The 25,647-nt window shown below is 42.4% G+C and overlaps 1 protein-coding gene across 1 annotated transcript in view; it reads right to left on the bottom strand.

The window, feature by feature from the left end:
* Positions 1–662: 662 nt before the first annotated feature.
* The window catches only part of VPS53 (VPS53 subunit of GARP complex), a 176,960-nt gene continuing 151,975 nt past the window's right edge, over positions 663–25,647 (bottom strand). Inside the window, exons 20-22 of the mRNA XM_068268614.1 lie at positions 22,913–23,050; positions 5,172–5,276; positions 663–918 (exon numbers count right to left, since the gene is read on the bottom strand). Of these exons, the coding sequence (XP_068124715.1) occupies positions 751–918; positions 5,172–5,276; positions 22,913–23,050 (411 nt within the window). The 3' untranslated portion in view covers positions 663–750. The remainder of the gene's footprint in view (positions 919–5,171; positions 5,277–22,912; positions 23,051–25,647) is intronic.

Genomic DNA, 25,647 nt, shown 5'->3' with positions numbered 1-25,647 from the left:
TGATGGCAGTACACAGTTTATCTGTGTCTCAATCCCAGTTCCATGACTGCACAGTAGAGACAAAACACACTTATCTGACTAAAGTCTCTAGCTTTCACTTGTACCAGTCAAACTAGGTATTATAGTTTGAACAGACTAGCCAAGATTCTTTCAGGGCAATCCACCCGACTCTTCGGTCTAAGCAAATGCTCATTATTTGTACAGTATAAAACTTGAGACAAGGAAATTCACTGGCACACAGCTAAATCAGGTGTCAAGGCTGTCACAGCACTCTTAGAATAACAGCTGGATCCAGAACATAAAGCAATACGGCTTTAACAAAAGTTTGCTCAGGCTTGAGCCTGTTTTGTTTGTAATGTGTTTCAGTGGTTAGACACAGCAGGAGCAGAAGTGTCTACTGAAATAGACTGGACTCCCAGCTATGTGCTTGCATGCAAGCCCTGGGCAAAACCAAACACAAAAATTAGGAGAAACAATCCTGCGTGACCGCACACTCCCTCACACTGTTTTTAACATGCTTCAGGGAATGACTGATCTAGATATGTGCTGTCTAGACAGAGACAATGCCATACTGTTCAGTCATACCCAATATGCCTTCTCTGGCTCAAATCCTACTCAGAAGACACTTAAAATTATTAATTAAAAGAGATGTGACAGCATAATGGGTTGTCTGTCAGGGTGTTTATAGCAGAGTTGCCATTAACACAGATAAACAAGCCGCGGTGGAGCCCACAGGTCGCGGTGTGCAGTTTATAGCCGCTTCTTGATGAGTTTTTCCAGTTTCCGGATGCGTGAAGACTCCTGCTCAGGAGTTGGTGTCTGCAGAGCCATAGAACTGTTTTCTGCACCAGAAGGAGGATTCGGAAGCCGCTGTCGGAATAGCTCAAGCATGGCGCTCTGCTCACTCCTCTTTAGGCCCTAGACAATGAGTGAAGACATTTCATCAAACAGAAGTACAAAACAGAATAGCAATTCATACAAAATTCCTGAATCAGCGCGGAATGCCTTTGTGTATTAAATATTCTTAAAGTAGTCCTGAACTCTTGCACAGGACAGAAGGAAAACAGAGAAATGCACCCTGATTGTATTTAGAGAGTTTAGCCTGTCTAATTCCCACTCATTTGTGTCTAATCACAAGTTGTAATTTGACCTCTCCCCCGTGTCACATGACTGCCATGGCAGATAAGCTCAGTTGAAAGCACAGGATGTTAACAATATGTCTGCTTCCATGAAAGCAGGAAGTACAAACTGTGCAAATGTATTTTAGGATTTGTATCAGCTGTAACAAAGAAATGTTTTTTTGTTTAAAGGTCATTATGCTGTTGTGTATCTTTTAGAGCAGAGAGGAGTTCTGAGTTCAGGTCCACTTTAACATAGTAATGTACTCAGACTGTACATTTGGAACCATCTGGGCTACAATGCTAACATTAGAAAATAGGATGTGCATCAAAACGTTAAATAGATGTGGGAATATTTTATTATTATGAGTATTTGTATAGCACCGACATCTTTCATAGTGCTGCCCTGAGCACATTGTCTTGTCACATAACTGTTTCTAAGAGGGGCTCACAATAGTGTATGTATCATAGTCTAGGCTAGGGCCAATTTAGGGGGAAGTCAATTACCTTATCTTTAAGTTTTTGGGATTAGGAAGGAAAGCAGGGTGCTCAGAAGAAACCCATGCAACATGGGGAGAACATACAACCTCCGTTCAGATAGTGGCCTGGCTGGCTGATTTGAACCAGGGACCCAGCGCTGCAAGGCAAGAGTGCTAACCAGTACGCCACCATATTTCATATCTCGTACAGTTTAAAAGGAAATAAATATGGCAACCTCCATATCCCTTTCAGTTCAGGTCAGGTGTCCTTTAAAGTGGTTGGCTGTCTCCACAGGCAGCTAAACAACATTTAACACATTAGTATAGCTGTTGGTCTGCTTCCGCTTCCGGCGCAGTCCCCACAGTGTAAGCTAGTGTTCTGATGGGTGGGTCAGGAGTCACAGCTTATCAACTACTGCATGAAATGCCTGGGAAGTGGTTGAATGTGAGATAAGTACTGTAGTTCACTCCAGTCTGAACACTGCCTACACACATAGGAGCAGCTGACCGAGTCATTAGCACCATAGCTTGGTCCAGCTACCCACAGGAGCAGCTAACGGGGTGATTGGTACCACAGCTAGGTCCAGCCACCCCCTAAACACTGCCTGAATACTGGTGCAGCTGACAGGGTGATTGGTACCACAGCTAGGTCCAGCCACCCCCTAGACACTGCCAGAATACTGGTGCAGCTGACAGGGTGATTGGTACCACAGCTTGGTCCAGCCACCCTCTAAACCAGTGGTCCTCAAACTAAGGCCCGTGTACCGAATGTGGCCCCCTGAGGCTTTTTTACCGGCAACCAAACACAAAGTTTATTACTTATAGATGCGGTAAGCTACATCTTTAAATATTTGTGGTCCACATATAGAATAGCAGTGCTGGCACCACCCATCCACATGGAAGCCATAAAGCAGTCATTCGCTGGTTTCCAATCACATTCCACATCAGGTCGGTGACAATGCTGTCCAACTGGACTGCAGGTTGTCACCTTGGTATGCTTCACTGTCTGGCTCGCAGAGACTTCTACATCATTTTATGCATACTCTGGCCCCCCAGCAGTCTGAAGTATGTTGACCCGCCCCTCGACCCAAAACGTTTGGGGGCCCCTGCTCTAAACACTGCTGAATACTGGTGCAGGTGACAGGGTGATTGGTACCACACCTAGGTCCAGCCACCCTCTAAACACTGTCCGAATACTGGAGCAGGTGACAGGTAGTGAAGCAGCAATAAAAACTGCCTGTCAGCTGGCTGTGGATACTCAGCCTAAGTGTACTTATACCCGTGTGTATATAAAAAGTCTTAAAATAAAACTGATCAATAATTTCATGCATTATTGATGTACGGACCATTTTGGAATAGAGAAGAGATACTCCTATTGATTACACTACAACAATGACTCTTGGATAGCACATATGCAATGCATACTAAATTGGTGATGACATCTGCAAAAGGATCCAGCAGGAATCTGATCTAATATTGATTGCACTACTGGTGGTGGTAGCTGTGTACTGCTGATCACATACCTGCCAATGTCTTGTCCCATTTGATCACATCCCTCTCTACTTTTTAAGATGAGAAAGACTCACTAGTGGCACTTATTGGAAACAGCATGTGAAGTCTAAAAAAGCTATCATAAGTACTGCAATTTTGTGCAAGATTCCCAAAGAGATCTTTGAGGAATACAATTTGCCCCTGCATGCCGAACATGCTGCAAGCAGCGCTTCGCGTTCACAACCTTGCAGTGGAACCATCTCCATTGAGTTCAACTGTTGAAGGCTTTGCTGATCACCAGCGATCAGCAAGCATTGCAAAAGCACCGCCACTGAACCCTGGGCCTTAGATACACCCCAGCCACATCTCCAGGTACTCCAATAGCACACCTCTAGTTCCCACAAAAAATTCCTCAGCAAATTCACATTTGCTTTATAGTAACATTTTAAAATAACAAAATAAGACATTTAGCCAGAAATATATTTAGAGGCTGGCAATAAATAAAAAAAAAAGAGGGACAGGGGGATGTGGTTCCTAAAGAGGGACTGTCTCTTCAAATATGGGACAATTGGGAGCTATGCAATCGCTAAATGAACAGCCATTCCCTGATCGATGTTTAATTGATAAAACTATCCAATGTGGATCAAGAAGACCTTCATGTTGAAAAGGATTTAATTCAATTTGTTGTTTTTAGGAATAAATCCGTTAAGACGTTAATTACAGAAAAGAATTTGCTACATTGCATTGGTTTTCTGCATTTTCTACCTAGGCCATAATTCAAGAAAAATAACTTCGTAAATGTAGTGTATCTGATGTATAAGATGTTTTATTAAAACAAGCTGTTCTTCATGCACACATATAGAAAGCTATCAATGCGTGCACTCTGGATGACCCTATATGCTAAAATGAATTCTACATTTGACTTTGAAGCAAAGTGCTGACCAGCAGAAAATGCAGATTGTATAAGGCAATCTCACAATTCTGGGTAACTAGCACAGGGTAGCAAGCAGATGTTCTTACAAAGCAGGACTCCTAATAGTGCTTGTTGCCTATCAGACGAACATCTGAAAGCAGACTTCCAGTAATTACTTCCAGTCTTGGAAGGACATTCTTTCTGAGGCTCCCTTCCATCATGGCACTGCTCAAGAACAGGAAAGCCAACAGACCATTCAAGGCTGTAATAAGTGGCAATGGTACCACAAAAAGGTACATTAGCAATTATTTTCCCGTATCACTGCCCACAGTTTGCCCTCTGTACAGCACTCTGAAGAATATAATGCCTTATTCTGAAAAACACATAAATACAGAGGGGATGTTTCCACTACATGCAGATTCTGGATGCAGAAAAAATAAAGACTCCAATGAATGCCTATGGACCTAATATATTAATATTAATCAAATATTAATATATTGTTGCTAATCTCGGGGTACGATAGCGTGGCGGTGGCGGGGAGGGCAGAGAGCTACCAGCAAGCAAGAAAGTACTCCGAATAGTTTTGACAGTAGCTTTTCACTATTGGTGTTTTTTCAATTGCAGAGTGCTGAAAAGTAATTTTACACTAAAGGTGAAACATTATTTCTTAAGAGCACAAATGAATTGGATTGGGCCCTATGTGAATGTCAGTCACAGCACAAGGATATTTGACGCCTTAGAATGTCACAGATGAAGATGGTCCTTTTTTTGTAAGAAACTGGAGCTTATTATGAAGGAGCATCGCAATAAAAGTTATGACATTCTGCTACGCCTCTAACCATTCATGTGACAGCAGCAGAATGAAAGCCTCAATATATTTCCTGTCAAAAGAACACTCAGAAATGTCAGTTTTGTGTTGTGAAAGAAAACCCATATCATCAGTCTAAACAATTCTGATCTGAAGTAAAGTATTCTGCCACATAATTGGCTAAATACGAATACATATTTATATAACAGTTGAAACGACATGGCAAATCAGTGTCAGGGATTCAGCATGTGTAATTATGGAAGGAAAACGATGTGCTTTCATACGGAATCCAGCTCTCAGAGCACTGACAAGAGGAAGCTCTGCTACCCTAACAGTGTAACCCTATCTTGTACTTTCTGTACCTTCATTTCCAATATCTTCTGGAATGTTTCTGTGTTGCAATCAGCCAGTAGTTTGATGTAATTATCCACAAATACAACAGAAGGTTCGTGTGGCGCCATCACAACCTAAGGAACCAGGAAAGAAACAGGTGTATGGTTACATGGGCTCACATACAGACTGTAGAGGTACATTCCACATAACACACTCAGGTTACCACCAAAACAAGATGGAATGAGATTAACATAGACATTAATATGGATTACACTTGTACAACCCTTCTACATAAGCTTAGCACATTTCCTGTAATGTTTGAATTAAAAAAAAAAAAAAAAACTGTACCAGAAGGCCATGCCGCCAGAAAAAAAACATGCAAACCTACCAGAATAGTACAATTACAAATGGCATAGCAGCAGCATTACTGTCTCTTGCAATGATCCACTGTTCTCATACATAAAATGGGACCCAGGTGTGCTGTTTAAACATTATCCTATGTATTAAGCCCTATTAACCGGATCCGGACCGAGGTAGGTTGAATCTACGTCAGGCAAGTGGCGCTGCGGCCCTGACTGGACATACGTTCCACTTCCCATTAACCACACGTCCCCGCCATTACCGCCGATCTCGCCACTTTGACCCCCCGCAATTCGCTCGCCCTGCCGTCTCTATGACGGCAGAGCACTGTGTGCAGGTCAGGAGCAGTTTTCATTGGCTCCTGGTCCTGTCATCACTGTAAGCCAATCCCATTGGTTTACATTGATTGACAGGGTCAAGAGTCAAAAAAAGGTAACATCATTAAAGAGTCAAGTAGTGTGTTTTGTATATCGATTTTGTCCTCGGCGTTGCTGTACAGGACCATAAGACAATTTGTTGCCCCTTTAAGCACTTCCAAACCACAGATTTTGTTCCCCTTCAAAACCAGAACAATTTTCAAAATACGCTCCTCCCATTCATTTGCCAATAACTTTATCGCTACTTATCACACTGATATGATCTATATATTATTTTTTTGCGGGACAAACTAGGCTCTCTTTGGACAGTACTTTTCGATAAGAATTATTTTATTTTATATGCATTTTACAGGGAAAAAGAAGAAAAATATAATATATCATTATAAAAAAACAATGATTTATATGGGTAGTACAGCTAAGAAATAGAACATTAATAGCACAGTTATGAGTGTCACATTATTTCAAGTACAGGAAGAGTTAAGAAACTTCACTTGTAATCTATGCAAAACAGCTTCTCTGAGCTCTCCAACCCAACTTGGTTCGGCTACAGTGCTGTTTTCTAAAGCACATCTCCCAACCTGTTTCTCACGGTTTCTTGTTTAAGGTTTTACTGCCAGGAAGTTAAAACAATCATTAGCGCGGCTTCATAATTAAAAATACAGAGTGTACGTATAACAGAAAACAAAAATGAGACTCCTTTGTTTGCTACTCATGTTTTATTAGTTATCCGTACTACACATACAATTCATTATATCATGAGTTTTTTTTCGCTTCAGTGTCACTTTAAATTGTAAGTTCTTGTTGATTTAAGTTTGCTTTAACTGTCATGTAATAAAAACAACTACTGCCAGGTTTACGGAATAGTAAAGGTTTCGTCTTCTGATCCTCTTCTGACTGTCCTTGCTGCAGCAGCCCAGAGGGAATATCGGCTATCAGAACTAACTTCAAGCAGAAGACAGCTTGTGTGTGGGTTCAGCACAAAAAATTCAGGCTCACAGTTAGAAAACACAAATACATGGAGACAGATCTAGCTCTAAGAATGTTACAAATGCTCAATATTCATGATTGGTTTTCTTTAACAACACCTTAATATAGCATGATATTCTAATTATCTGAGTAGGGTTTATATCTGTATAGGGTATGGCTCTTTAAATGTGGCCGTCTGGATGATCCGAATGCTTATGACCAACCTCACTTCTGGGCTTAAGGCCCAACCTACACTTGGAATGTACAAGGCAAAGGCTGCCAGCAGACTGAAAACTTCCAAAAAACCCAAAGCGCATTCCACTTCCCCAGGGATAGCTTGTGGACTTTGGAAGGACACAAAAACACTGCACAGCATTTTCGGTGCCCTCACTGTACGTTTTAATATGTGCTGCAGCAACATACTGAACACCTCATCTGCAAAAACACAATTCTGTTAGCTGATAAAAAAAAAAAAACAACCTCTTTAAAAATCACAATGAATAAATGAGGCATTTTCTTAAAACATAAAATGAATAAAGTTTTGCAGATTACATGAATTAAAGGAAACCAGAGAAAACGACAGCTAAAAATTTGATACTTGCCTGGGGCTTCCTCCAGCCCCATAAGCACGTGCGAGTCCCTCACCGTCCTCCCGCGGTCTGCCGTTCAGCCACAATCAGCCCCGGTAACTGGTAACCGACTGATGCGACTGAGCCAGTTACCAGGGCTGATTGCGGCTGAACTGCAGACCGCGGGAGGACGGCGAGGGACTCGCATGTGCTTATGGGGCTGGAGGAAGCCCCGGGTAAGTATCAAATCTTTAGTTGTCGTCGTCTCTGGTACACTTTAAATTTAAAGTGAATCCCTACTGTTGCTGAGAAAAAGGCAAGTTCTTAAGATCAGCTCTATATATTACATGGTATGGATTACAGACTTTATTTCAGCATGTCATGTAAAACACAGATATACAACACCGTTCTTACAAGTGCATACACATCCAATTTTGATTGGCCAATGATTGCCCAATTTTACCACTTTCTGGTAGTATGAGAGCTCCCATAATGTTTGCAAACTATGTGTAAAGCCTGGTACATACATACAATTTTGATTGGCCAATTTTACTACTTCGATGTAATACAAGACCTTACCTATACAATCTGTTGGCATTCATACTACATGGATGCGATGCAGTGCGGCAGGCGCACTGCACCACAACGCTACCGCCAGTTTGTAGTGTGAAATCAGCCTCAGTGTTGGGTACATATGCATATAAAAATGCATGTAAAACAGTACGTTTTAAAATAGAAAAAATTATGAAAAATAGAATTCAAAATAAAATGTTGCCAACACAAATTATACCATATTTTACACTTAGATACAGTTAAAAATGTGGGAAGCTTGGAAAGAGTAATAATTTAGAATGACCATCTACTGAGCAGATTAGATTTTACTAACCGAAAAATACATTCTTTCATGTCCATGTCACCAGACATGGTCACGCTTGCAAGAGCCGTGGAATGTCACAGTAGGAGGTATGACCAGTGTGGAAACTAGCATGCACTCTGGTTATATCTTAAGTGCTGATTCAGAAAGGAGCTATGAATCAGTATACTGATCTGGCTGTGATTTAGGAAAACAAGATTTATGTCTGGTAGATGCATTTCAATACTGTATCTATAGTGTTACTATGCATCTCATAGCCAAATGCAAAAAAAAAAAAGGGTATTGTTAAAAAACCATCTCACTATTATACCTCACTAGATTTGTATATTTGAATAAAACTGATGTATATTAGAATGTATCATTTCTATCAAAGGAAACCATTTTACTATCTTGAAACAAAAAAAACACATTTACATACATAGTAACAGTTAGTTTGATTGAAAAAAAAATCTACCCGTCAAGTTCAGCTAGACAGAAAACAAAACAAACAAAAACAAACAAAAAATACCATCCTGAACCTGCACATATTCCAGTAGATCCAGGGGAAGGCGAAAAACCTTGAAAGATCTGGACCATTTAGCCTTAAAAGGGAAAAATAACCTACCCGACTCCAGATGGCAGTCAGCTAAATCCCTGAATCAACTCTCCAGGGAATTTACCTAGTAATTATAGCCATGGATGCCCTTCAATGCAAGGCAAGCATCCAAGCCCTCTATAAATGCAGATAAAGAGTTTGGCATAACTACTTCTTGAGCTATGAAATTCTAGATTTGCCATCAGATCCGACCAACAGATAGATCCCTCTCTGATCGAATCTGATCAGAGAGGGATCGTATGGCTGCCTTTACTGCAAACAGATTGCGAATCGATTTCAGCATGAAACCGATCACAATCTGTGAAGCTGCCGCCACCCCCTTCCCCCGCATACATTACCTGCTCCGGCCGGCGCGTGTCCCCTGGCCTCCGTGAAGCGGGAGGAGGCGAGCACGGAGAAGGGACAGCGGAGACCAGGGGACACGCGCCGGCCGGAGCAGGTAATGTATTGCCGTTAGCGTCGGTCGTCGGACATTTGAACGCCGCTATCGACCCACTCCCGACGGCGATCGAGCGAAATCTTCCGCACGGACGGATCTACGGGAATGATTGATTTCGGATGGAAATCGATCGTTCTGTCAGCGTTTGCGCAACGATTTCACAGCAGATTCGATCAGTGATCGAATCTGCTGTATATCGGCGGGAAAATCGTTAGGTGTATGAGTCCCTTTAAGCCCCATCTACACGATATGATTCTTTGTGCGACATGTCCGATCGGGATTCGATTTGATTCAATTCGATATGCCATTGTTTTGCAATGGCAAATCGAACTGAATCGAATCCCAATTGGACATGTCGGATTTAATCGGATTGTAAATAGAACCGTAATCGAATCGCACAAAGAATCATATCGTGTAGATTGGGCTTTACTGTGAAGGACCCCTTTCTAAATAGATGGCAAAAACTTTTTTCCTACATATGCAGATCATGTTACTTGTTGTACAACCCTTGGGACAAAAAGCTCACCTGCCAAGCTTTTGTTTTGCCCTTTGATGTTAATCAGGTCACTTCTCAGTCGCCTTTTTTTTCAAGCTAAATAAGCCCGGTTTATCCAACCTTTCATGGCAAGTGAGATCTTCCATCCCTCTAATTTATTCCACACCGCTGCGAGACCCCGCCGAGCCGCGTGTGTGATCGTGCTGTCTCTTCCGCGTTAGGCCCCGCCTTACATGTTTCGTCACTACGTGACTCATCAGAAGCTTCAGGAGCTTCTGATGAGTCACGTAGTGACGAAACATGTAAGGCGGGGCCTAACGCGGAAGAGACAGCACGATCACACACGCGGCTCGGCGGGGTATCGCAGCTGGGAGGACGGAACTGACTGAGCGCGCGGCGGTCGGAAGTCCACCAGAGCAGGGGGATACCTGTGCCAGCCGGCCAACATAGCGGGGGAGAGCCCGCGTGAAAAAAACTCTACGCTGTTTTTACTTCATGGAAATTGTAAGTGCAACTGATTTTTAAAGGTTTTATTAAAGTAACAGTATTACCCTATGTGGAGTTTTTTTTATTGAGGTTTTAAGGCTGAGGAAGATTAAAGTATATTAAGGCCGTTTGGACTTGGACTAAGGTTTGCCGATGTGGTGAGGGACGACCCGGTGACTGTCCCAAGGCTTCCTATGACCTATGAGTAGGTCCTAATATCTGGTGAGTGTATCTCAATGGGGTGTGGTGACGGCTTTTTATCTGTTCCTGAGAGGAGACTTATAGCCACCTAAAGGACTTGAACTCACCGTGCTGCTGATAGCATACATGCTGGAAAATATTGTGGAGCGAGTGATGCTATGTGTATAGATCCTTGACTCCTGGATTGGAACTGTGTGCAATTTGGGAGCATTGTCCCCGCAACCTGGAACATTTGTTTGTTTATTCATGCTGTTGATGATAATGCCTAGACATATAGATTAATTTCCATCCGCACCTTAGAATTGGGCAGGCGAAAGCCAGACACTTTGCTGGCACTGTGAGCGCCTACCTCTGGCATTGCTATAGTTTATCTTTGATCTCCAGAGGGGCGATCCAGTGCACAACATTTGTGGTCAGCGTGAAGTGTGTTTTCTTTCCTCTAATTTATTCGCCCGTCTTTGTACCCGTTCTAGAAGGTCAATGTCCTTTCTGTAGTGTGGTGCCCAAAACAGTATCCCATACTCCATATGTGGCTTCACAAGTGATTTATACAGTGGGAGTAGTTAGGGATGCTCAAATTCGGCTTCGGGAGATATCCGGATTTTTGCTATCCGGATATCTCCCAGTAATGCTGTGCGGGCTGGGCGGGGGGGTCAAGCTTACCTCTCTGACGTCTTCTTCGGTCGTCCCTCAGGCCTCCCACGATGCGCTCCAAGCGGCGGTCACCTGATTACAAACACTTCCTCCTTCCGGGTTGAAGGAGGAAGTGTTTGTAATCACGTGACGCGCATGAAGCGCATCGTGGGAGGCGCCGAGGGACGACCGAAGAAGACGTCAGAGAGGTAAGCTTGACCCCCCCCCCGCCCAGCCCGCACAGCATTACTGGGAGATATCCGGATAGCAAAAATCCGGATATCTCCCGAAGCCGAATTTGAGCATCCCTAGGAGTAGTATACTAGCATCTTGAGATTTTATTTCACATTTTATGCCTCCTAGGATTTTGCTTTAGCTACTGCTTCTTGGCATGGTACACAATTACTTAACTTGTTATCAACCAGTATTCCTAAGTACTTCTCCAAGTATGATGTCCCCAGCTGTATGGCGTTTATTTTATATGGTGCATTACCAGTGGTACATCCAAAGTGCATGACTTTACATTTACCAACGTTGAAGTTAATGTGCCATGTACCTGCCCATCTGGACATATTGTTAAAGAGACACTGAAGTGAAAAAAAAAATATATGATATAATGAATTGGTTGTGTAGTATGGATAATTACTAGAAGATTAGTAGCAAAGAAAATATTCTCATATTTTTATTTTCAGTTAAATAGTGTCTTTTTTTATAACTGCATCATTCTCTAATATGTGCAGTTTACACAACACTCAGCATTCTAAATACAGAGTAGGCTGTGAACTATTGACCTGTCCTGACTGACAGCTCAGATAACCTTCAGAACTCAGAGCTGTCTGCGACTTTGAAAGTGTAGAGCTCAATGGCTTTTTTGCTTAGATAACAACTGGAGTCTCTTAACTCTTCCTGTGCTGAAAACATTAGACTTATGTGTCTGCTCCTAATGTTTTATTTCTGAGCTGTACTACACATATAAATCATATCATAATTTTTTTCCCGCTACAGTGTTTCTTTAAGATCCGGTTGTAATAGGTCACTATCCGTTTTAGTGTTGATCATTCTGCATAATTCTGTATCATCTGCAAAGATAGCTACATTACACTGTAATCAGTCTACTAAATCATTAAATAAATTGAAAAGAAGTAGACCAAGCACTGACACCTGCGGTACCCCACTACTAACATTTTTCCATTCGGGTATTTTCTGTTTACCACCGCTCTTTGCACTTTATCCCTTAACCAGTTCTCTATCCACATACACACATTTTCTCCTAGTCCTTGTATCCTCAGCTTCTGCATCAGGCTGCTGTGGGAACAGTGCCAAAAGCCTTTGCAAAGTGCAATTATACTACATCTATTGCTTTCCGAAAATCTACATTTTCATTCACCACTTCATAAAAGCTGAGCATGTTGTTGAGACAGGACCTGTCTTTAGTAAAACCATGCCGTCAAACTGGAATAAGATTATTCTGTGCTACATAATGTTGTATAGCATCCCTTAGGATACCTTCAAACAATTTGCACACAACTGATTTTAAAGTGTACCAGAGCTGAGTGAATATGAAAAATTGATACTTACCCGGGGCTTCCTCCAGCCCCATAAGCGTGTGTCCCTTGCCGTCCTCCCGCGGTTTGCTGTTCAGCCACGATCATCCCCGGCAACAGGCTCAGTCGCGTCAGTTGTGGCCTTCTGCGCATGCGTAGAAGGCCACAACTGACTAGACTCAACCTGTTACCGAAACTGATTGTGGCTGAACAGCAGACCACGTGAGGATGGTGAGGGACTCGCACGTGCTTATAGGGCTTGGATGAAGCCCCAGGTAAGTATTGATTTTTCACATTAACTTAGCTCTGGTTTACTTTAAGCTTACAGGTGTATAGTTTCCTGTTTCTGATTTTATTTAAATGTGATCTTGATTTTATTTAAATGTGCCTGCACACCCTCCTGTGTTAGGCAATTCATGCTGAACCAGTCTTAAGGTGCGTACATACGCACTACTACAGAGAATGACGGGTCCGTCAGACCCTCCCGCTGGCCGGGCGTTCTCCCAGTAGTGTGTGTGTACAGTGTTTGCAGACTGATAAAGCTGTTTCTGAACGATCCGCTGAGCGGATCGTTTAGAAACAGCCTTATCAGTCTGCAGACAGACTGTACACACGCACTACTGTCAGGAGAACACCCGCCCAGCGGGAGGGTCTGACGGACTAGTCATTCTCTGTAGTAGTGCGTGTGTACGCACCTTAAGCGAGTCCCTGAGCTTGTTAAAGTTAGCCTTTTTAAAATTCATAGTTTTAATTCTCCCCTTGTTCACAACCCTGTTGAGTAGTAGGTCAAATGTTACTATATAATGGTCACTATTTCCCAAATGTTTTTGAACTTGCACATTAGATATAACATCTGGTCTATTTGACATTACCAAATCATGCAGAGTATCTCCCCTGGTTGGTTAGGTTACCATCTAAATGTTTAATCTTGGGAGGTGTGTGCGGGCGGCTCTTCCCAGCGCTGGCCACGCTGGGGAGATCGCCTGCACTCCCCAGCCTTGGTTGATGCACACATTTCCTCTCTGGTGTAATTACCATCTAAATTAAGTTACTATCTTGCAGTGTTGTTATGAATCTGTCACTTTTACTAGAGCGAGAGGCCTTAATTTCCCAGTTAATGTCTGGATAATTGAAATCAACCATAATTATGAGGGTCATAATTTTGCTTTTGCTTGCAGCCTTTTAAATCTGCTGCAGTAATTACACTTCCTCCATGTAATTTATGTGTGAAGGTTTATAATAGACCCCAATAAACCAGCAGGAATCCATACAGATTCCACCCGGTCACAGTCCTTAGCCAGCGCTGCAAGGCAAGAGCGCTAATTTCTACCGTGCTACCCTAATAGTAGGGCGGTATTAATCTGGGTGGTCTGAACTATATATGGTCTTTCTATAATGGATTCCTTCTTTACACAGATTTTTTGACTGGTCCTATTGTGAAATGTTCCCGTTCTCAGTAATACACTCTGATTATGTATCTTTTAATATGCTTCTTTATTTCTGTATTCATTACATATTATGAACATGCCTGGGATACTTGGGTATGTTTTGGCCTGGTTAGGCCTGTATTCTGTTGAAAATTCAATAAAAACCTTGAAACTAAATATAAAACTGATTTGAAAATAAATTTAAAAACTGCCACGTGTGGCTACAATGAAATTTCTCCTAAACATATGACTATGTAGCACAGATATGCGTGTACTGAGTCTTTACTATCCAACAATGTTTTACATCAAATACCTCCAGGGGTAGATTTTATTCCTGGAGACATTCTCATTATCTTGTCAAAAGTATTCTTATATTCTCAGTATTCTTAATGTACTTATCAACCTATTTAGTCATAAGGCCTTACATGCCAATAGATACTTGTGTTGTTACAGGCGTCATGTCAATCAAATCCGTGTGTCAAAAGTAAAAAAACTACAATCTGTAATATGCACACCAGCAGGATACTGCAACAATATAGTCTTGCATGAGTATTTTTTATTTAACTAAAAACATAAAAATAAACTGTAAGATTGTCCACTGATGCAGAAAAAAAAAATCATCTTTTTACTATACAGCTCTTCACCCAAGGACACCATTATAAAAGTGGTGTAGATTGCCTGATGTGTCTTCCAAGATGGCTAGCATGTCTTACCCCACCAGGAAAAGGAATGATGGAAAAAGTATTTGACTGGCATAGCTGCTCATGCTTTTGTGTCTGAGGGCAGCCTGTGTACATTACTGTAAATGCTTGGCTGGTCAATGGGAATTCACAGAGGCAGTGAGAGCAAAGAGACCTAGGGCCATATGCAATTGACTTTTTGTCCTAAGTTTTCTCCTAGTTGATATTATATCTTATCAATAAAATGCCATTTAAGTCACCAGCAAACAAGGAAATGGGCCTTACAGTATAAAGAGGAGGAGGACCAGGGACCTGCAGGTGCCTTACTGGGGTTTTGTTCTACCTGCACTATATTGTCATAAAGATAGATTTCAAACCAAATATGGTAAGCATCACTGGAGAATGGTAGAGGGAAAAGATCATACATACATATGTAGACCTGTAAAATGTCTCAACAAAAATGAATGAGAACTTTTTATTATAGTTTTGAAATGTGAAAATCCTTTTCTATTTTATTGATTATGTATTTTTTAATGTCCTTCTTTATTTCTATTTCTCTCCTTACAGCAATCACCAGTCTCTCCTCTGTATCTCTACTCTGGTGGTGCCAGTATTCAGGGTGGAAATAAGAATGCTCTATGGCAGGGGTAAGGAACCTGTGGCTCTTTTGATGGCTACATCCTACAAATCAGTAGGAGTTTATTCACTAAGCTACACTGCTCAAGCAGCGCAGTTTAGTGTGGCAGCACAAGTAACATGCTGTAGCATGCACTACTAACTTACTCGCGCTACCCCAAAACGAACAACGGCTGCTCCAATTGTCCTACTCTGGATCCTGTCAGGTCCAGTGACTTTGTAGGACAAGATTGGGCCAATAGGCTGCCTGTCACTTGACAAGCAGCCTATTGGACCAAAGTGCAGGGATCTCATCCTACAAAGTGAATCAACCCCCAAGTCAGCTGGCTAATTGTACAAGCTGTTAGTCTGTATTTCTCCTCTCTGGCTCTCGGGGAAATTGCCGATGCTGCTGAAACCCAAGAGAAGCTAAAGATGTGCCTGACACTGCCACTGCCTGGCAGATCAACTATACACATCACCATGGCAACAGGAAAATGAGCCCTACTTTCCCAGTTTGAAGCATATGGCATGGCTCTCAAGGAATTACAATTTTAAAATATGTGGCGTTTATGGCTCTCTCAGTCAAGAAGGTTCCTGACCCCTGCTCTATGGTGACTGCCTGGTCAGAATTACAGGGCATTCAGGGCAGAGATTTCCCAAGAATGCTCACCTCTGATTAGTGGGAGCTACTACAAGTGGATGGCAAAAGCCACACTGCACTGCAAAATTCATTTAGAAGAAAAAGTTAGCTTATTCCCAGAGTTATTGTTCATTAAATAATTTAACAATTCTATTACACACACCGAGGTGCAAACTGTAGAAGGAGAAAAGGAGCGCGCTATCGTGCATTAACCTTATTTATTCAAATTTTGTTTCCCTTTCCCTCCTCAGGTCCCTTCTGACTCCTGCGTCAAGACATGATCAGCAGATTGGGTGATAAAGTGGTGTACTCAGGTACAGGATAGGTGAACGGCTGAGTGGGTGTGCCTATGCATCAGTGCGCAGGTAACGGTCATTACGTGTTTCTGCGGGCACCACCATCATCAGATGACGCAAGCACGCTTATGTAATGGGGGCGGAAGTGATTGACAAGCCACTATGCAAGTTCCGGTGGGCAGGAGGAAGGAGTTTGATAGGAGGGGTTCAACACTCCTATACAGCTGCCTGTCGACTTGGCTACCATATAGAAATGTATTAGACTTTATCAATCAAAAGCACACTTCTTTTCAAAATAATTATATATATATAGGAGGAGGAGTTAAGTGGGAGGTGTGTGTTACGCATTCCCAGTCTGCTGCCCAGCCTAAAATGACATTTGTAAACATTACGACAAAAAACTAAATAATTTTATAAATAGTTACATAGTTACATAGTTATTTTGGTTGAAAAAAGACATACGTCCATCGAGTTCAACCAGTACAAAGTACAACTCCAGCCCGTCCCCCACATACCCCTGTTGATCCAGAGGAAGGCGAAAAAACCCCCACAAGGCATGGTCCAATTAGCCCCAAAAGGGAAAAATTCCTTCCTGACTCCAGATGGCAATCAGATAAAATCCCTGGATCAACATCATTAGGCATTAGGCAATAAATGAATAAATTAAGGTAACTTTTCTGTACGACATACCAGGTGTCAAATCAACATTTGCAAAACCATAATGATGGCTAAGGACTAGTGATGATCACAGATATGCAATTGTTTCCGAGTTGATGCACATTCTTATGCAACTATATGTAGCTTGAAAATGGGCCAATCAATTTAAACCTGGATTTAAATTGATTGGTTCATTTTCAAACTGCATACATTTGCATACAAATTTGCATAATTTCGGAAGTATGCTTAAAGCGGACCTGAACTTCCGAACATCCTCTCTGCTCTAAAAGATACGCAACAGCATAATAACCTTTAAACAAAAAACATTTCTTTGTTACAGGTGATGCAAATCCTAAAATAAATATGCACGGTTTCTACTTCCTCATTCATGGAAGCGGACACATTGATAACAGCCTGTGCTTTCAAATGAGCTAATTTGCCTTATCTGCCACGGCAGTCATGTGAAACGGGGAGGGGGGGGAGGGAGATCAAATTACAATTTGTGATTAGACACAAATGAGGGGGGATTAGACAGGCTAAACTCAATATACAGGGTGCATTTCTCTATGTTTTCCTTTTTCCGTGTGCAATAGTACAGGTCCACTTTAATGATGTCCTACTCTGAGTTACATTAAGAGACATGAAAAATCAATAGAATTTGAAGAATTTTGAGAATAAACAACTTCAATGATGAGTGGAGCACAGATTGCAGCATAATCATTTGGACCTCTATCTGGGGTCATGCTAATAGTCTCACCAAACTCTTCCTCCTGCCCGGCACTCGTAGAGCAGCTTGTCAATCACTTTCGCCCCCATTACCTAAGCAAGCTTGTGTGTGGTAGCATCATCTGATGAAGGCGGTGCCTGCTGAAATGCAGTGGCTGGATAGTGTACTAGTTAAGGGCTCTGCACAGGAGACCAGGGTTTGGATCTTGGCTCTTCTGTTCAGTAAGGCAGCACCTATTCAGTAAGGAGTTTTAGCCTAGACTCCCTAACACTGCTTCTGCCTACTTAGCACACCCTAGTGGCTGCAGCTCTGGCGCTCTGAGTCCTCCAGGAGAAGAGCGCAATATAAATGTTCTGTGTCTTGTGTCTGTTACCTGCACGGTGATACTCTACAGCCTCCACAGTATATTGGAGCAGCGCTTGTTACAACTGATATGATTGCACTGTAGCACAAAACTTAGAACTACATCTAGAGGTACAAACTGAACTTTCTAAAATGTGTACTTGAGAACCAACTTTCGAGAAGAGCCACTCAGCTGTGGGTTAGGGCTGAAAAACGTTTGTTAATCACAGCAGACAGACTCTTGCAAAAAATGGTTTCCCTAATAACTTTTGTTTGTCGGGAACAAGTAAATGGAACAACAATAATTATATAGCAGCTGGAATCTGAAGTATGCACCACCAGATAATACATTGAACCGCTTGCTAAGTATTGCAAAATGTCTTTGAAAATGGATAGTTCTTTATATAAACATTCAACACTTGTTCTGGGTAGCGGGAAAGAATGATGAATCACTTCCATATGTGCCTTTCTTCCCAATGGTTACTAAAGCTCAAAATTCAGATTTTCTGCTCCTGCAATATACTTGTCAAATTGGTGTCCTGTGGACAGTTTATTTTATACTGGTCTGGGCCATCAGTTTCAGACAGTCATAAAACTGTCCTGATGTGAGTTTATTTTCCTAAACATAGCAATGACAGTATAAGCTACTTAATCTTCTATGGTAGCGATAAAATGTAAGCCATGAAACCGAGGATTACGGAGGTTGATGTGAATTGCAGAGTCAGCTTTGCAAACTAATTTTTTCCCACCTCTGTGAACCATAACCTTAGATTGCTTCCAAATAATAAGCCACCTCTCACCCCACTGAGGGTGCAGTAAATGCTGCACTGTGGGAGATTCTGACATCAAGCATGAAAACTAAGGAGCCATGAAGATGTGTTCTAGCCTGCCAGACATTGCAGGCATATGCTGACAACATACTTTAAATAAGGCTTTATATGCAATCTGTAATTTAAACTAGATATCAGTCTCCGGAAACTTGCCAAACCTAAAGCACAGGCATCCAATTTTCATTGGTCAATCACTGACCAATTTTATCACCTTCATGTAGTATGAGGTGAATACTATGACCACTATGAACATATTGGGCTTGATTCACAAAGCCGTGATCACTCCTTTCACAGACGCGCTAGTGTTATAGCGCACGTAACGTTTTTAGTGTGCAAACGTGAATTTGTGTGCAAAATTGCACCAGTTTTCGCACAAAACCGCTAATTTTGGTGCAAAAACAGCTGCGATTAAAACGTGACCGTGATAAGAGTTATCACGGCTTTGTGAATCTACCCCATTGTGTAGGTAAGTTCTCATACCACATGGAAGTGCTCAAATTGGCCAATCCAAATTGGATGTGTGTACCCACCCTAAGCTATAATATGGGATTGGCAATGATGGAAAGCTGTAACTACAGGATCTTCTCAAAAAATTAGCATATTGTTATAAAGTTCACTATTTTCTGTAATGTACAGATAAACATTAGACTTTCATATATTTTAGATTCAAATACACACAACTGAAGTAGTTCAAGCCTTTTATTGTTTTAATATTGATGATTTTGGCATACAGCTCATGAAAACCTCATATTCCTATCGCAAAAAATTAGCATATTTCATCCGACCAATAAAAGAAAAGCGTTTTTAAAACAAAAAAAGTCAACCTTCAAATAATTATGTTCAGTTATGCACTCAATACTTGGTTGGGAATCCTTTTGCAAAATATGACTGCTTCAATGCAGCGTGGCATGGAGGCAATCAGCCTGTGGCACTGCTCAGGTGTTATGGAGGTCCAGGAGGCTTCGATAGCGGCCTTAAGCTCATCCAGAGTGTTGGGTCTTGCGTCTCTCAACTTTCTCTTCACAATATCCCACAGATTCTCTATGGGGTACAGGTCAGGAGAGTTGGCAGGCCAATTGAGCACAGTAATACCATGGTCAGTAAACCATTTACCAGTGGTTTTGGCACTGTGAGCAGGTGCCAGGTCGTGCTGAAAAATGAAATCTTCATCTCCATAAAGCTTTTCAGCAGATGGAAGAATAAACCCACTTTTGAACCAGAAACAGTGGCAGAAGCGCCTGACCTGGGCTACAGAGAAGCAGCACTGGACTGTTGCTCAGTGGTCTAAAGTACTTTTTTCGGATGAAAGCAACTTTTACATGTCATTCGGAAATCAAGGTGCCAGAGTCTGAAGGAAGACTGGGGGGAGAGAAATGCCAAAATGCCTGAAGTCCAGTGTCAAGTACCCACAGTCAGTGATGGTCTGGGGTGCCATGTCAGCTGCTGGTGTTGGTCCACTGTGTTTTATCAAGGGCAGGGTCAATGCAGCTAGCTATCAGGAGATTTTGGAGCACTTCATGCTTCCATCTGCTGAAAAGCTTTATGGAGAGGAAGATTTCATTTTTCAGCACGACCTGGCACCTGCTCACAGTGCCAAAACCACTGGTAAATGGTTTACTGACCATGGTATTACTGTGCTCAATTGGCCTGCCAACTCTCTGACCTGAACCCCATAGAGAATCTGTGGGATATTGTGAAGAGAAGGTTGAGAGACGCAAGACCCAACACTCTGAATGAGCTTAAGGCCACTATCGAAGCATCCTGGGTCTCCATAACACCTGAGCGCGGCCACAGGCTGATTGCCTCCATGCCACAAGACAAGACAAGACAAATAACATTTATATTGCGCTTTTCTCCTTGCGGACTCAAAGCGCCAGAGCAGAGCAGCAGCCACTAGGGCGCGCTCTATTGGCAGTAGCAGTGTAAGGGAGACTTGCCAAAAGTCTCCTACTGAATTAGTGCTGGCTTACTGAACAGGCAGAGCCGAGATTCGAACCCTGGTCTCCTGTGTCAGAGGCAGAGCCCTTAACCATTACACCATCAGCCAACCACACCGCATTGAAGCAGTCATTTCTGCAAAAGGATTCCCGACCAAGTATTGAGTGCATAACTGAACATAATTATTTGAAGGTTGACTTTTTTTGTTTTAAAAACACTTTTCTTTTATTGGTCGGATGAAATATGCAAATTTTTTGAGATAGGAATTTTGGGTTTTCATGAGCTGTATGCCAAAATCATCAATATTAAAACAATAAAAGGCTTGAACTACTTCAGTTGTGTGTATTTGAATCTAAAATATATGAAAGTCTAATGTTTATCAGTACATTACAGAAAATAATGAACTTTATCACAATACGCTAATTTTTTTAAAAACGATCCTGTATAGTCTTCATGGCAAAGTTGCCCAGCAGGTAGACACATAAAAGGAAACCTGGAACAAGCTGCATGGCTAACTACTTGGGGCTCCCTCTCCATCCTACCTGGCCGCTGCATTTTTTCGCTGGCCGGGCAGTCACTTTCTCCAGTTGTAATGCACTGCGCATGCGCCCCCATCACCGGGAGCATTCTGCACATGCGCACTTAGTACTGGGCCAGCACAGGATGCTCCCGGTGATGGGAGGGCATACGCAGTGCATCACAAATGGGGACAGAGACCAGGCTGGCCAGCGGAGGACCAGAGTGGCCCTGGAGTACGGCCATGGAACCCACGCTCCACAGGGAGCTGGAGGAAGCGTCAGGTAAGTATAAATGCTGCCATGTAGTTCATTTTAGGAGATATATATATATATATATATATATATACACACATATACATACATACATACATACACACACACACTATATGTTTGTTAGCACCCGCAGGGCTGGACACTGGTGTAATGCAGTCTATATATTTCATATCAAATGCATCATAACACTTGTACAGTGTCACAACAGAGGCACAGCAGTAAATTGTTAAAACTGCCCAGGTCGAACAGAATTACTGTAATTGACTCAGCTCTTCAAGCACCCTTGCTGATTGGCCATAAATCAGTTCTTGACAAATCCTAATAATAGAGCCTTGTCTCAAGAACACTGTCTGCAGAGCTCCCATACCACACTTATCCTAGACTGGGTGACTGTAGGATTCACACCTCTAGACTCATGCCAGAGGTCAAGGGATCATCTCAGATTCTTATCTCTGTTTCTCTTCACACAACTGCTTTTACAAGGGTCAGCTGTTCTGCTGGGATGCCAGCTAAAACATAAAGTTCATATTTCTTCACATTTCACAAGTTTTCTAGCCACTAGGTATATGCTAGCCAAACCATCCTTACAGACGGTATTAAGCTCAATTTGACACATTCTGGGAAATAAAGGTTCTCCATAACACTGCACAGTTTAATACTCATGTTTCATATGTGTGAGTTTGTAACACCTTACAGAATGCAAATATGCAGTCCATTTATTGATAGGACTTATGTGCACGGAGAGATTTTGTTCTGACAGATTTCATCCTTTCTGCTATAAAGTTCTGTATATGAAATGTTATTAAACCTTAACCTTTTGCGAGATATAGCAATATGAAGCTGGCTGTACAGTGCCCATTATGAATCCAGTAAGGTTCTGCAATGTGTAGTCAGTTTAAACAAAAATGTAAGATATTTTGTTACACACAGTGCACTGCAATTTTACCAGCATTTACAGCACTTCCGCAGTGCACATTGTGCAACTTCAGCTATCTAGGTAGCTCGCACATTGCTAGTGTAACACTCGTTATGCAAGAAGAGATGCTGCAGACAGGTACTCGGTGCTATAATAATGTAACAGACATTGCTTCAGCTCCAGGAGCCGTGAAAGTTAGCTGACCAGATCCCTTTGAAGTGATGCTCTCAGCAGTTCTTGCATTTGTTCTACTTTGATCAGCCAATTTTTTAGGCAAAACATTAAAAATATGTGTTTGTAGAAAACATAACAGTAGCATTGATAAAACCATTTAGTCATCCTAACAGAAAAATGATGCCATAGCTCACCTTTAGGATCATCTCAGCCCGGGTCATTCCTTTCACCACAATCTTTGTGTAACTGGCTGGAGCCTTCCGTATGACTTGAGAACCGATAGATGGCAGGTCCAGGAGAACAGTTTTCAGAGAATGAGTGTCTAGCAGCAGCTAAAAAAAACATGACAGTGTGTGATAGATTTCAGGTAGCGTGATCAATCTCTTATTGGTTAGCAATGGTAATGAATGGCAAAATGTAACAAAATCCAATATAAAACTGGTGAAATATGAAAAACTAACAATTTGCTATCTGACTGGCTCCAAGAACAGCCATTAACCTGTTGAGGACCACAGGCTTACACCCCCCCTAGTGACCAGGCAATTTTTTTTTTACAATTCAGCACTGCACAGCTTTAACGGTTTATTGCTCGGTAATACAACTTAGCACCAAAATGTTTATAAAATACTGATAAAAGTAGAGGTGATGAAACAGTGGTAAACATGCCCATATCCCACTGTTAGAATGAGTTTGTATTTTTGCTGGTTAGTCTGTACCTCTAGGTGTTTCAAGTCCTACTCCGTAGAGCCACATTAATCCATGACATGCACTGATGAGGCTCAATCAGTCCGAAACAGTCTGTATGCATGTTGGATTATTTTGGCTCTGTACAATTAACAAGCTGACTGGCATCATTGCATTCCGGTTTTGGAGGTGTGTTTAGCTTCTAAAGGCCCATACACACGGGGTACGGCCGTCACCGCAGCCACGTGGCACACGCGTGTTGCGGCGGCAGGTCGCCCGTGTGTATAACGCGCGCGCCCCGAACCGTCGCCCGTCGGAGCTGTCACCAGGCGATTGACATGTTCAATCGCCGGCTACAGCTGTCGCCGCGACTTCGCCGGAACTGTCGCTAGTCCCGCGTGAGTACGCGGGCTAGCGACAGGAGACCTACGCGAGTGAATGGAGCATCTGGCCGGGGGATGCTCCATTCACAAACAGCTTCCGCCGCGTCTCTGCCTTTCTGGCGAGACGTGTGGACAGCTGTCGCTGGCAGGGAGCTGTCGCTCCCTGTTCGCGTGCTCGCATGCTACGGTGAGTATGTAGCTTAAGGGCAACAATGGATGTTTTGCATATATTCAGCAGTGATGCACTGGGAGACATCTCTGAGCTCACTCTAACCTGAATTATCGCAAATTCTTTCTGTTTTAAGAAGGCAAACTTTTATTTTTAACAAAACAACATTATTTCTCAGTTTCAACAGTTGTTATGTTACCCTTTGTACGTTTATAAAATTTTAAATTAAATAGAAGGTCTTCATTATTAGTATTGGATTCTGTTTTTTTTCTCACATTTTACACAGCACCCCAACTTTTTCTTTTTGAAAAAGGGCTGTAATTTGGCACATAGTTACCAGTCATTTCGGTACATTTTTGTGGTAAAGGAAGCTAGGTTTGCTTTTTAGCAATGTTGAGACGACGTGATACAAAATTGCAGGGATTAAGAATTAGCATTGACTGTGCCACATGCTGGCAGTGAAATGACTGAGCATCAACCGCACAGCTTATGAGCAGGAATCAAATGAAAACAAAAACTGTTTATGTCTGTACCATGTTAGGACACCTGCAAGGAATGTCTGGGGATTGCTTGCTCTCCTGGACTGAAGTTCCTAATTAATGTCAACTCCTGCTTAGACTGTGAAGCAGATTAACTTAGACTGTGAAGCAGATTAATTCTGCGGTGCGTTCAAGAATAACAGAAGGAAACAACATAAGTAATTAAAATAGTTAAATGCCTGACCACATAAAAAGTAATTCATTAAATGAAGGAGACTTCCAGGAAAGATAACCATAAGACATAATAAGCAGCTGGATAAATAAATTCAACTGGACTGCTCATGACTAGTCTCTGTGAGAACCACTGGCTAAGGTGGCCCTACTCACTCACATGTGCCCAAACTTACTGTATAAACTCGACGACAAAACTAGACATTTAGGTCTGGAAATATAGGGGTAGACTTGCACACAAGTCACAAGCAATACTGAGCACACTAAGTAATGTGTGCACTATAAGTGACATTCCCATTTGCAGCAATTTACCCAGTGGTCAGTGGGTAACATTTGATAAAGGAAATGCCAAGAAAGCACAGGTCTGAAAATCCTGGCAGCAACAATTAACAAGCAAAGGGACGGGGAAATACTGGGCTGGAGGAAGGGGAGTGAATAATTGCTGCATGTGGGGCCTGGAGGAATTATTCTCTGCACTTAAAGTGCACTTGAGATGAATAATAAAAAAAACTTCATACGCACATGGGGCTTCCTCCAGCTCCCTTCGGCCTGATCGCTCCCTCCCCATTCTCTTCTGCCTCCTGGATCCTCCATTATGGCTCCTGGTAACTTCAGCCAGTCGGCGCAGGCGCAGTGCGACTGAGTGTCCCACAATGCGCTCCCACAGCGGGGAGCGTTCTGCAATTGCATAGTACTATTGCCGGCCGGGCTGCGCATGCGCAGTAAGCCCCGACTTACAAGGTTACCGGGAGCCATAGCGGAGGATGCAGGAGGCGGAAGACGGCGGCGAGGGAGTGATCAGCCAAAGAGTTCTAAAGGATACCCCAGGTATCTATACATTTTTCATTATTATTCATCTCAGGTTCTCTTTGAAGGACAGGAGGGGTTAATGACTGCAATACTGTATGCATTGCCATCATTAATCCTTCTTGGTTGGCAGTCTTGTGCCCTCACCACCGGTAAAGATCGTGACCCCGCCGTAG

The sequence above is a fragment of the Hyperolius riggenbachi genome, chromosome 2 (genome assembly GCF_040937935.1).
Source record: "Hyperolius riggenbachi isolate aHypRig1 chromosome 2, aHypRig1.pri, whole genome shotgun sequence".
Taxonomy (NCBI): Eukaryota; Metazoa; Chordata; class Amphibia; order Anura; family Hyperoliidae; genus Hyperolius; species Hyperolius riggenbachi.
Note: the sequence above shows the minus strand (reverse complement) of the source record. Positions and strands in the feature narration are given on the sequence as shown.